The sequence below is a fragment of the Cryptomeria japonica genome, chromosome 2 (genome assembly GCF_030272615.1).
Source record: "Cryptomeria japonica chromosome 2, Sugi_1.0, whole genome shotgun sequence".
Taxonomy (NCBI): Eukaryota; Viridiplantae; Streptophyta; class Pinopsida; order Cupressales; family Cupressaceae; genus Cryptomeria; species Cryptomeria japonica.
In genome coordinates, this window is record NC_081406.1 from 165,946,652 (window position 1) to 165,961,212 (window position 14,561).

The 14,561-nt window shown below is 32.0% G+C and overlaps 1 protein-coding gene across 6 annotated transcripts in view; it reads right to left on the reverse strand.

Moving 5' to 3' along the window:
- Positions 1–6,221: 6,221 nt before the first annotated feature.
- The window catches only part of LOC131065974 (probable leucine-rich repeat receptor-like serine/threonine-protein kinase At3g14840), a 92,029-nt gene continuing 83,689 nt past the window's right edge, over positions 6,222–14,561 (reverse strand). For 5 of the 6 annotated variants that reach the window (XM_058000614.2, XM_058000611.2, XM_058000612.2 and 2 more), the window contains 8 exons: positions 9,154–9,518; positions 8,803–9,001; positions 8,327–8,506; positions 8,094–8,212; positions 7,804–8,014; positions 7,372–7,609; positions 7,102–7,252; positions 6,222–6,832 (listed from right to left, as the gene is read on the reverse strand). In XM_058000614.2, the coding sequence (XP_057856597.2) occupies positions 6,518–6,832; positions 7,102–7,252; positions 7,372–7,609; positions 7,804–8,014; positions 8,094–8,212; positions 8,327–8,506; positions 8,803–9,001; positions 9,154–9,518 (1,778 nt within the window). In that variant the 3' untranslated portion in view covers positions 6,222–6,517. The remainder of the gene's footprint in view (positions 6,833–7,101; positions 7,253–7,371; positions 7,610–7,803; positions 8,015–8,093; positions 8,213–8,326; positions 8,507–8,802; positions 9,002–9,153; positions 9,519–14,561) is intronic. The other variant, XM_058000615.2, reaches the window with a different exon arrangement.

Below are 14,561 nucleotides of genomic sequence, written 5' to 3' on the forward strand. Positions count from 1 at the left end.
TCTAAACAAAAATATGAAATAACATTAAATTACCATTACAAAGCCATAAACCATAAAATAGTGAAACTAGATATAAATTTGTAAATGTCTCCCTACAAACACCACAACCATAACCAAACAAATCATAAATAGCAAGGGATAAATAAAAACTCAATAATTCCAAAATCTTGAATTCACTATACCACATTACAATCCACTAGGTATTCAACCTCTATTGCATTAGGGTTCTACATTACATTTGTCAAGACACTACCAACTATGGGATCAAGTAATGGAACCTATTTCATGAAATAAATCCTTCCTATTCTAAGCTCTATGGATCTTATATCTAAAAAGTAATAAAATTGGGGAGATGCTAGAGACATCTACTTACCACTTATTGTGAATCACCATGAAAATAGTCAACACCTACCATACAATTGCATAAATATTATGAAGAAATAGCAACTTACAATGCACTAGTTTCAATTATTCATTGTTTATAGTTAAAAATCCTAAAGTATTTGAATGGCTCTTAACATCAGATGTCACTAATAATTTTTCCATATTTATCACCACTTCTTCCTTAAACTTCAATATATTCATATCTTTAAATGTGTAGGATATAGAAAACATATAATCTCTACACTCTAAGCTACACTGGGGATAAATACTGCCAATCAATATGAAAGCCTCCCATATGCAAGCCTTCTAATGTAGGGGACATGATTAACAAAATTACTATTACCCAAAACTAACTTAAGGAACCTATTTCATTTGAAGTGAAGGTTTAAATCAATCTTGTATCCGTGAGTTGATTTGTTCTTAAGAGATCCCTTCTAATAACGATGCTTGATTTTCATGGTGATTATTACACTATATACCACCCAAAGAATGAAAATATAAATTGCACCAAAATACCACATCACTGATTATTACCAATAATAAGATAGAATAGTTAAAAACCACCACATTATGTAAATTCAACAATTTTCCATGCATACTACATAAATGTAGAAAGATGCTTTAATATGTAATAGATTATTACAATACTATTTTACTAGACCAAGATTAATTAACTATTTCTAATACCTCAACTAAATAATATTTTGAGTTTTCTTTGCAACCCATGTGAAAGTACCGTCTTCAAATACAATCGTATTAGGATTCTTGAAAGTTGCTCTCTTATTTTTTTTTGGAGCATAAAGATGAAAGCTTCCTTGATTTCATATATATGGAGGTAAAATCCTATTTCTCTTACATTATTGGTAGATAATAAGAGCTAGAAGTTGGATTTTCGTGCTTAAGAGCATCAAGAGGCAATGAAGAGGGTTTCATTTGCTCCTTATTTTATTTGTTTATTAATTTTTTTATTGGTTCTTTGCCATATATTATTTTGATTTAATTATTAAATTCAATCTCTATGTCCATAAGAAAGACATTTTTAATATAATAGAATTAGAGCTACAAGCATAGTATCCATTATTTTCTTAAGCTGATCAAACTACTTCATTAGTATATTGAAGGTTTGGATGTGGTATGAGAAACATGGGAAGATTAGAGGATGTCTAAAGAGGGTGAGAAGTAAGAGGGAATAGAATGGAATGGTAGTGGAAGGAAAAATCACACTAAAAATGAAGAGTTGTCATATGATGACAAGAGAAATGATATAAGAAATCATTATAAACATACTTAAATGAATATAAATTATCTAACTTTAGAATGATAACTTTAGCTTGAGCATAGATGATTACAATTTAATAACATGAAAAATCTCACACATAATAAACATTGACAAAATGCAAATTTCATCAATTTCAACCTAAGCATTTCATCATTTATGATAAACCTTCTTAATCTCAGATATTCTTCAATAGTTGGCACATTGAATTTTAACTACAATTATCTATGATATAAAATATCTTTAAAATATGTACCCTGACAATTGCAGCTACAACATGTGATAAAATTCCTCTATTATTTATCCTATGATAGATGTTCATACCTTGTTCCAAAACTTCCAATTTAGCACACATTGGGAGGATACTAGCAAAGCTTTATACTTGACAATCGCATTTAATTGAAAGTCTCTAAAGCCTTTCCCACAAAACCAATCTATTCATATCCTGTAATCAGGTGTTTTGTGGGAGCAATTTATTTGAGGCATTTTGTCAAACAATTGGTGTGCCTTATCTCATCTCACACATTTTGCATACATGATTGACAGGGAAATTGTAGCTACACCAACTAATAAAATTGCTCTACTGTTTATCTTGTGATGGACGTCCACACCCTATTCCAAAGCTCCCATTTTCGCACAGGCTGGAGGATGTTGATAGAGCTTTGCACCTGCTAATTGCATTTGGTTGAAAGCATCTGGATACATTTTAGTAAACTCATTTTGTGCATATTCTGCAATCATATCATTCCATGAGATGACATTGCTTGGAAGCATTCGGTCAAACGATTCACGTGCCTCATTGATGGTTCCTACCGTTGCTCCTCCAACTGTGGCCCCATAGAATTGTAGGTGCCACATTATGTTTATTAGAGCATTTTTTACTGCATAAAATTTCCCAAAACATGTTCGATGGTAATAAGCCCTTCTGTAATGGTTTGATGGATGTCTACCTATCCAAAAGCTCCCATATTGGCACGGGTAGGGAGTACGCTGGAAATAAACATCGATATGGATGAAAACCTATTTGTTCCATATGGTAAGACTTCTGGGCGGGAATAATTTGAATTCGAATGTTAACAACTATTCATTTGAAAGGAATGGACAGGAATGTATGTTTAAGTTAAACCCACCCATTATTACGCTGCTGAGGGCGGCAACGTGAGAATGGGAAGAGGCGGGAATAATGTTTATCAAATGTCTTGGTCTTCTTTTTTTTTTAAGTAATGCTCGCGGTCGTCAGAATTTTGATGAACGCGGGCACTTTTTCTAAAAAAACACAAATTTCATTGCCAATTCCTTCTCCGTCGAAACCAAATATTGAATTATCGTCAAAATTTCGATGAATGTGGGCAATTTTTCAAAAAAAATTCAAATTTGGTCAAAATATACCTTGACTGTCGAAAATCTCCATCAAAATTTTAGGCCAAATGTATTAGTGCAATAATGAAAACCCATCACCTTAAAACAAAATGACACAAACGACTGCCTTTTCTTGATAAAAATATTTAATATCGAATATAAACCTTCAATAACAATGCTATCTATTGATAGTTATTATGAATATCTCGACTTGTGCTCAAAGTCAAAAGACATTATTATTACCACTTTATCATGCCATAGTATCTTTTGCACATACTATGGTTATAAGTTTATACCAAAGTATTTTCACAAACTAGGTCAAGATCACATAGTCAATGTCTTTTATAGAGACCAAATAGTCTTATGCCATTACACTCATAGATTTGTCATTGATCAAGTGACTATCGTTGTGTAACACAAGTTAGCATTAACACCTTATCACCTGATACTTTCAAGCCTTGTATGAAAAAGATTAATAATAACTTATACATCTTGTATGTAATAAGATGTTAATAGCTTATCAACAAAACATTGATAAGATGTTAATTTCTTATTAGATGCAGAGACATATAAGGCATTAATTTCTAATGTGTAACAAGATACATAATGCATTAAATAATAAGAATACTTAATGAACCATATGATACAAAATATCATATGACAAACCATCCTCCTGTATACCTATCTGATGTTCATACTGTATCAAATACCACCAACTGTGATCATATGTCATGTATCTAACCAAGGCCCAATATACCAAATGAACAATATCATCAACCTGTATTCATCCATCAACTTATATACCATAGTGTCATTCCTCAACCTGTAAATATTAACACTGAGCGATGTCATCACTGTCATGTGCAGGCAATGTATGTGTATCAAAGATAATCAGGATAATCATCTATTCCTTGTAAAAAGAACTGTAACAAAGTATAGCAGCATCAAGAAGGAATTATGAACAAATAAGCAATGTCTATACCAAAACAGAGCATGGCAAGTATATGCCAATCAAGTATATGCCACTACCATAGTAAGTGTCACTGCCAATATGCCAATCAAGTATGCAAGTAAATCACTGTGTATGTGAATAAAGTATATGCCAATCACGTATTAAAGGAGATTTTTCTACCTTTGTCGTCAAGGGAAATAACTAAGAGGGCAACAAAAAGTAAGCAAATTTCGTTAGATACTATGATAATGAAAAGAATTAGATACAAAGGTCAAAGATTAGGAAATCATGAAGAAGGAAGAGAAAGCTTATTGAGTCAACAATAGGATCAAATTATGAAAGCTTTGGGTATGTCATAGGTAGAGGAAATGGTGATACAAGTGTTAAAAGTCTAAGCAAATTATTTCAAGAAATACAATGTATTGGGTTATTCATTGTACCAAGAAAGGATACACAAAGGTCAATTATTCGGATCAACATATTTGTACCTTATGTAGATTTAAGAATCATTGTGAAAAGATATGTTAGAACAAAGAATCGAAGAATGAATGCATGAGATGATCCATGAACACTAATTGTGGATAAAGCTATGTATCAAGTTTGCAAAAGATTAAAATATGGTCACAAAATTGTTTAAGTATAAATATTTAGATGTTGATAGCAATCATGTAAGGTTTGAATGTTAGAAAAAAATAACAAAAGTGTTTGAGTCAAAAGAATTTATTGTCTTGCAAGAAATCTATAAGTTCAAGTTTGCAAGAAGTTCAAGAATGAATTTTCGAAGGTTTGAAAATTAATGATTTAGAGACTAAAGCTATGAGATTTCCACAATCCATTTTGCATTTCTAGTGTATTTTTTTCTGGATTCGATTGATGGAAAAATATACACACAATCGAATCCAGAAAAAAATACACTAGATTTAGAGACTATCAGAATAGCTAAAGGAAGCCAAGATAAATGCATCATCGTTGAAGAAAAGATCTAAAAAATTGAAGATGGTTTGAAGGTATTATACAAAGGAAAAGGATTTGAGAAAGTTTGAAGGCCTCGTTAGCAAAGTAAAATGAGTATTTTGAATGCCAAAGTATTTACAGTCAAAATGAAGGGGAGTGTCAGGATGCATAATTTCTCCCACCTCAATGGCCACCAATAAGATATAAGAGTAATTAGAATGTTCCAGAAAAGGATAGAGATAAGATTAAAAATGGAAAATATTAAATATTTGTTTGTGGGAGAGAAGTCAGCCTAAGTCCTAAAAAAGTCCGTGTAATTTCTAGATTTGTCTTTAGACTTTTAATTAAAGAGGCATTTGTAATGGGTTTGAGCATCAGGTTTTTGGCCGATCATGTAATCAAGAGATGAAGAGTGAGTGAATGTTGTAGCATTCTGAATAGTTATACATTCAAGAAATTGATTAATTGTGTTTGTGTCTCCATTCACCATCAACAATGGGCTTTATTAATTTGGCTGTAATATCACTATGACGGTTTGAAAACTCAATCCATGGATAGAGATAGAGCTCTTCACAATTTGTTGGATAAAAATTCAATTGGTGGACATAGATATAGATCTGATATCACTTTGTTCGAATAAAATCTAAACTAAAACTCAAAACACAAAACAAAGACCATGACTTATATCAAACAACACAATACACACAATTAAAAGAAAAGAACAAATTTCTATTTAAAAATAATAATATTTACAAATTAAATTTCAAATTGATACTACAATAAGATTACAAATGGAACTTCTATAACTATTTGAAGATCACAACTGATTCCCTTAACTATCTGGAGTTGCACATTATTCTTCTGTGTCTAGAGCTACCTGTTGTTCCTGTAACATTTCTCTTTTATTATCTCCTCACAAAACTAACTTATGCTAGTGCTGCAGTATTCCTTCTATTATTTGGAAAAAACTCTCAATTGCATCCAATATTGTTTTCTTTTGTCTCTTTCTGCCTTTTCTAAAAATTCTTTCTCATTTTCAAAATCCCCTACCAACATGTACACCTCTGCCAAAAACAATAACTGCTGCTGCAGTGTCAAGGGAGGAAGAGGGATAAGATCCCAAGAGATTTCCAATGCGCTGTGCAATTACTTCCATCAGATGGCTTAGAAATAATAATAAATTCCAACAAGTTCTACTTATGTCGAGGTTTAAGATTGAAGTTGCTTTATTTATTTATTTTTAATGCAAATATACAAGAATTGCTTTACTACGACCTGATTTATGAAAATAAAAAACAATAAAAAAAAAAGTGAAACATTAGACAGTCTCTTCAAAGGAGTTGTAAATTCATTTACAAGAAAAATCTCTACTTCCTCGTAGTCTGTCATTCCAAACATTTCTTAACAAGTTCTAAGAAATGCTTAACAGATATATTGTGTATGTAGGAAGTGATCCAATCATCAACATAGCATTATTATCCATCTTTTTTATCAAAGGTAGAAGTGATTATATAAATCAGAAGATACTATGTAATATACGACACTTCTTTCTGTTATCTTCCCTTAGTTTGGTTCTTATTACCAGAGCTTTCTTAGGCAGAGGAACTATCATGGGATGGTCCTCCAAAGCTTAAGCTCTCTCTGCGTGACGATGGTTTCTCTTCTGTATATATATTAGGCTGCCAGTTCTCTTGATATGACGGTCTAGAATGTGAAACATGGGCTTCTATTTTCCCTTCCAGCATTTCAACAACTGTGGACATTGAAGGTCTTTCCATAGGAGTTCCGTTGGTGCATAACAGACCCACATTGATCACCCTTAAAACTTCTTCCTTGGAATAGCTTGATTTTTTGAGGTTCACATCAACCAAATCGAGCAACCTTTTCTTCTCATACAAATGCCAAGTCTGTATGGTAATCACAAAAATATATCATAAACTATCCGAAAGCATATTTCTGTTTTCTGAATTATGAGAAATTATTGCTCATAAAAATACAATGATATTAATTTTAATCTTTTGTGTGTTATGAGTCTGCACTTATACAACAAATTCAATTTTTTAAAAACATTTTGCAAACACTGGGCAATTTCTTAATGTGATTTTTTAACTCCACAAAAAAAATCGATATAATATCAGGTTAGTTGTGTTGTTTAAGAGACGGGTTTTGAGGTTACCCATTCCAGCAGATAAACCATCTCTGCCTGCATTGTCTTCTCTGTGTGAGTTCTGCCACTCACAGCTTCAAGGACTACCACTCCAAAACTGTACACATCTGCCTTCTCTGTGAGATGACCTTTCAAAGCATATTCTGGAGCCATGTATCCTCTGGAAAAAATTTAAAAGCAATTTAGAGGGTGTAAACTTCATGCCATTGCACAACTTTGTTAATAGTACTAAATGTTTAGATTTTATTCTGGAGAATAACCTTTCTTGTAGAATCTTACATTGTTCCTGCCACTCTGGTGTTGACATGAGTTTTGCCTTGGTCAAATAACTTGGCCAATCCAAAGTCTGAAATTTTTGGATTCAAATCTTGATCTAGAAGGATATTTGTTGTCTTGATATCTCGATGTATAATTTTCAGTCTGGATCCTTCATGCAAATATGCTAGGCCACGTGCAACTCCGAGGCAAATATTGTACCTTTGAGGCCACTTAAGGTTGAGCCTGAATCCTTGAGGACCTATGAGTGACAATACAAATTCTTTCAATTGATACTTTCATGTTTCCAATTGCATATTTTAAGAAAATTCATTATTTTGTAAATGGACAATTACATTAAAAAAACTCATTTATCAGCAAAGAAAGATTGAGACACGATTGAAACAATAATCTATATAAAATTTAATTAGTGGAGGAGAATTTATTAGGATGTACCAAACAAAACACGAGCTAAACTGTTGTTCTCCATGTACTCATAGACCAAGAACAGTTCTTTCCCTTCTATGCAACAACCATACAATTCCACAAGATTGGGGTGGTGCATTGCAGATATTGTACCCAGTTCATTAAGAAACTCTCGAACGCCTTGCCTTGAGTTGTGAAACATCTGTTTGACTGCAATCATTTTTCCATCTGGCAGTATTCCCTGAAAAGAAAGGAAACATTAAAGAAATTGCATCTCTGTCATAGGCCCATCTGATTTAATCGAAGTGTATTTGATATACCTTAAAAACTGTACCAAACCCGCCTTCTCCTATCTTATTCTCAGGGTTGAAGTCACTTGTGGCATTCTTAATCATCTCTAGACTGAATGTGTTTGAAATTGTGTCCATATTTAGGAATTCTGTATACAGTATTTTGATAAACATGTGTCAGTACACTCGTCGACATATTCACAGGAGTATAAAATGTGGCACAAATGGACAGTGTATGTCAAGCAAGACACTTCTCTCATCACCTGTATCATCATTGCCTTCCGAAGATCTGCTCTTCATTCTATTTCTTCTTCTAATAAAGATGAACGATAAGCACACTGTGAAGCCTAAAGCTATTACTGCCCCAGATACTATGCCGACAATCATACTTGTGTTGCTTTTATTTCTCCCATTGCTAATGGTTGTGTTGTTGATTTTGAAGTCTATCAAAACAATGAAAGATCATTATATTTATATCAGATATACAATTCATGTGATCTACAAAGGTGAGGGTTTGGCAATGACCAGAATATAATTTTATCAGTGACATCAATAAAATAATTTGCTGAACCTCAAAATTATGGGACCTGTTTAAGATACACAGAGAAGGTTCTCCAGGTTTGCTAACAGATCATGTCATCTAATTCTAAAGTGAATAGAGAACAAATTTATAAAAAACTTTGCTATACCATTATTTAGAAAGACTCAATACACAAGGTCATTTGCAAAGGAATCTTACTTGGACTGATTTTGATAGCTGATACCAATGGTCCATATGTCCCCCTCACTGGTATGTCATATGTTCCCTTTCCTGCCCAAAAAAAGTGAATCTCCAGAAAGTTCTCAGTCACAGTTACACTGAAATTTCTGATTACTTTCTTATACGATGAGCCTCCAGCAGCATCTTTGATGTTAAAATCTTTCAATCTTCTACTTCCCTAAATAAATTTCAAAAGCGAAACAATGCACCTATGAAAAATCAACATATGAAATTCTGTCAAAGGTTTATGTCCCTGTCTAGTAAATAATAACTAGCAAGATTTGCAGGAAACCTAGATAACATATGGGAAAAGAGTATATTGCTATATACCTGAATATAAACATCGAAGATGCGTCTTCCTAGACTTGGAAAGATCATTCCGTTGGATATTACTATCTCAGCGAAGTGGAGTTGTACATTATATTCTCCATTTTGAAGGCATAATGCATAGTATCTCAAGGAGCTAGATGAACAACGTGCTGTTCCATACACTTCTGTGTTTATTCCTTTGGCGAATTGAGAGTTGTTACCTGCCACTATCCATTTATGATGTTCAGCATCCATAAAAAGTCCTGTATTACTGACTGCCCAGTTCCCATTAGAGCTTGAAAAGTACGAGGAAGGGCCTAATGGATTGACATCTCCCTCGTAAGTAGTCCATGGAATACCCCCACAATTAATGTCCAAAGAAGTGTCTGCAAAACAAATGGACATAAGTTAGATCATTGTTCAAATAAAAAACAGTTCTAGGAAACAACGTTTTCTACTAATAGTTCTGTTCTTATTGGTTTTTGGTACTACTTTTTAACAACTAGATTTATGAGACGTGCAAAATACATACATTTTCCACATTTAATGTAAAAGAGGGGATAGCAAATAGAAAAGAGGGGATAGCAAATGAAATAGCAGAAATGGATGTTGCTGCCAGGGTTTTTGGTACTACTTTTTAACAGAAATAGATGTTGCTGCCAGGGTTTTTGAGGGGATGTATAAACCTTTCTTTTTCTACTCGTTTGGTGAAGATATCTACAAATTATTTTTCCATCCTGCAATGTTCCAAGAATATTTCGCTAATAAAATGACACCTTGTGTAAATGTGTTTGCTTCTTTTATGAAAAATTGGATTTTTAGACAGTGCTATGGCTAAGTTGCTGCAATAGATCTTTGTTGCTTCTTGTTGTTCATTCTTCAAGTCTGTTAGCATATCTTTGTTGCTTCTTGTTGTTCATTCTTCAAGTCTGTTAACATTCTACTCTTATAGCTGCTGCATACTTTGTTACTTCAGCAGATGAAATAGTGGGATTTGGCTGTTTCTTTGAAGGCAATGACACTACACCTGACCCAAAATGAAAAAAACATAACCAGAAGTGATTTTTCTATCATCTATGTTGCCTACACAATCACTATATGTACATCTTGTTAGCTTCAAATCACTTGACTTGACCTTGAGAAGAGAATTGAAATTAGACTAACTAAAAACTTTATGTTTTGGTCTTGTGGCTATTAAATATATAAGATTACCAAAAGGTTTTTAATATAAAGTTGGATTTAAATCGGATCCTTTGTCATCCATATTCAATTTCAAATCTATCACACTTGGTCTTGGGGCTGCAGTGAAATTCATCATGTTAAACTTTTTCAAAATGTCATTTGCATTCTTAGATTGTGAAATTAATATACTTTTCATTCTAATTTACTTCAATATCAAAAAGGTACCTTATAAGCTCAAATCAGTCATCTCAAATTCTTGTTTCATAGCTACTTTGAATATGTCAATTGATGAATCACTCGTTAATATCAAGTCATCAACATACAAGTAAACAATTACATAATCTCACCTTACTCATTCATCTTGGTGTACAATTTATGATTATTGTTGTACCTATTGAAGCCATTTTACAAAAGATAGCAATCAATTATGCTATACCAAGCTCTTGGGGCTTGCTTGAGTCCATAGTGAATCACTTTAGATTGTAAAAATTGTTTTCATGGCCTAAAATCTCAAACCTAGGTGGTTGCTCCACATTCACCACTTAAGAAATCTCTTAAGATAACTAGAAAAAATAGAAAATATTCTACAATAATAGCTTACCACATATTGTCAATATTTGCATCAAAAGCATAATATTAGTTTTACTCTATATAGTCTCATGAAAAGTTACCTCTTATGATATCAAAAAGATGATGATGAAATTATAAAATTAAAAACATTTAAAGCATATAATTGTCTTTAAAAAATAAATTACATAAATCAATAGTGATATCAAATATCAAATATCGCATTCCAAAATATTTGTCATAGAGAGTCATGTCTCATGTAAGACACCTATCTATCCATATAATTTATTTATTCAAAGATATTTGGATCTATGAATTTGGAAATAAACATTATCAATTCAATCTCTCCATATTTAACAATTGGCATTAGAGCTCATCGTAGTTCTTATTGTTTAATGCCTTTTGTGGGTCCATTCCAAGAATTTTTCAAAACTTGTGAAGAACATCAACTATATTGAAATGAAATTTTGATAGTGGCAATGAGTTCAAGAAATCAAGATGAGTCCATTGGTACTTTCTAAATGCAATTGTCTCATTTTGAGTGCTCTCCACATTTCTTGGAGAAGTTTTTATTTTTGGAAAGTGGCAAGTTTTCATATATATCTGATATTCTAATAGTTTAAGAAAATTTTGGTGTGGACAAAATCCATAGTTGGTCCATTTTATTATTTTTCTTGATTTTGTAATTGTGTGAAAATAAATTAAATGATTAAATATTTAGGTTGTCGTAAAGAAAAAAATTAGAAGGCAACTTATATTTAAAATTCTATAAAGGAAGAAATGTAAAGAAATAACGATGGCTTATTGTTAGGTTCCAAAATAAAGTTAAACTAAAATGTCACTTTAGGCAAAATTTCAAGACAATTAGGTTCCTATATCCTCAGTATGAGTTTGAAACATATTTCTAAACCTGCAACTACACAAAATTACATAGGGGCTTCCCTTACTCAAACCCTAGGTTGGACGTAACTCTACAACAATTGTGATTAAGAAAGAAATAGAAATTTGAAGTAAATGCTTGATAGTAAATGCTTAATTGAAATGTTTATACCTTCAACTGATGATGCAATGCTCTTAGGATAAGCAATAACATGAAAAATTGTAATAAAATCCATCATGAAAACATAATTGAAGATTCCTTGTTGTAGCTTGTTGCTCCTTGAACTCAGATTTGCTCCTTAAAAAAAATAATTGCTCTTAGAATAAGACTTGTGGATTGATAATAAGAATAGGGAGTGATGTCTTATAAAGGGTTCTCAAGGTAAATTCATTGACTTAAAATAATAATTTTTCACTTCAAGGATAGATCCAAAAATGGTGAGACCCGCACTTTCCTCCTAAAATTTTAGCTAAAAAGCGTTGGACATTGGGTGTAACTAGTGTCTTGACAAAATAGGTCTGAATTTCAAGAGTAACAAGATAATAGGGCCATACTATCATATATGTAATTTATATGAAAAATGACAATATTTAGATAGAGGAAAATGTGTATTGAAATTTAAAATGAGATAGGACACATAAAAAGATTAAAATGATATAAGATAAATGGCATATTTAAAGTAAGGGCCCAAAAAGAATTTGTGTTGGAGTTTTAAAATAGAATAGGATTCATAATCTTGAGCTAAGAATAAATTCAAGACAAGAAAAGGTCCTAAGATACTTAGAGGAATGAGAAAATTAAAAGAAATGCTAAGGAGAGTGTGAAATTGGACTCATAATTAAAGGAGTACAATTTATGACACTCAAATGTTGATTTTAAGATAATTTAAAAAATGAGATATACAAGATTTTTTTGGAAAAACATGCACAAGCAATTCTCAAGCCTATTAAGCCAAGAGTGAGGCTAATGCATGAAGGACTTAAATATTAGAGATAAAAAATTTACAGATGATGTTACTATTACAAATGTATGTTGCTTGTCACTTATGTCAATCTCGATGATCTGGATTGATCCGGATATTGCACTATGCAGTGTATGTAGAGTGTTGACAGTTAAGAGTAGTGGAAGATAGTTATGCATGTATGTAAGGCAGTTAGTAGTCATTGTAAGTATGTTGCTGGTATTTTTTCTGGTAGATTGTTGCTCTGAAAATGTATAATGTTAGTAGGTGGATATCTTTCTCATTGTGTCTGAGTTTTGGTGTTGGTTGTGGGAATTAAGTTTGTGCTCCAAATATATATGCAATGCAATCTACTAGTATTCAGTTGACTTGTCTCAAAATTGCAGTGCTCCTCATTTTTTGTCTCATTGCAGATATAAAAGAACACTATTGTTATGTTAGTAATCATTTCTTAAGATTGTTGTATTCAAGTATTTGTGTTTCAAAAGTTGTGCTTCGGATATTGTGCTCCAGAAGTATATTTGGTTGTGTAGTATTTGATAGTTCTATGAACTCTGAATTCCTCCAGTTTTTTAGTGTCTAATGATAATCTTTTGGTGATTAGTTATTTATGTCTTTGACTTGTTTATGTTAACTTGGATCGTGTTTTTTGTGCTTCAGAAGCGTGTTCTTGTGGAAGTTTGAGGAAATGTTTATTCTATGTTCGGGTGACCTTGAATGTCTTTAACCTTTTTTTTGCTTTGGTGCTTGTAGTGTGTGATTTGATTATTGGAGCGTCTTTGGGGAAAGTTTCTTTGAGGCCGACTTGGTGCTTATACCGGTGGTGTGTATATATGAGTGTTATGCTTTAATAGTAGTAAGGGAGAAAGAAAGGAGTGAAATGAATATGATGGTGTGTGTGAGAGATAGAAGGTTGAATATGAGGATCAAAGATTGAATTGTGAAGGCAGAATTGGTGCAATAACGAATTGGTATAGGTGTATTGAGAAAGATTTGTAGAGATTCCTAGCTGGATCTATCACAAACTATTATGGTGATATCTAAGATTATTAGGAATTGAAATCATGCATATGTAGATGTAATTTTTTTCAGTTCATACTTGTTTCTCTTAGCAGTAAGCCTTCCAATAGCAAGACATTGTAATTTGGGCAACGAGCCTTGTAATCCCATATAACTGGTTATATTATCTTGAGAGTTTACCCTCTCCACTTTTTTTCCCATTTGGGTTTTTGACATATAAAAATTTGGTGTCTCTCTTATGCTTGTGTATTTCTTGCATTTCATTTCTATTGGATATATCATTTTATGCTAAGGCTAATTGAGATTAAATTAAGTTTGAGAATTTTAGATTGTTTTGTTATGAAAGGAATACTAATTCACCCCCACTCCCCCTCAGTATTCCAGATTGTTCAACAGTTACAAGTAATATAGGTTCAAAATTGAATCAACTAAAGGAATGAAATGTATGTGATGCTCTCATTGTCATAGACAAGGAAATAGAAAAAAAATGTGTTGGGATCTTCATCCCTATAGTTTTTTAAATTAAAGAATTATTTTGAAAAAATAATTTAAAATAAAAAGTGGAAGAAGAAATCTATGATAAAACATATGCAAATGTATTATGGATGGATCAATAAATCTATTTGGAAAAATACAACATATATACATGTTTAAAATCTTGTACAAGTATAAATATTCATATTCCAAAATAATAAAAATTATTAAAAGTTAAAAAATTAAAATAGAGTGACGAATTGTTTTAATGGAAGAAAAATATTTTTTGAAAGACATTATGCAAATTATAAAACTAAGAGTAAGTTTGTAAGACTCAATGTAATT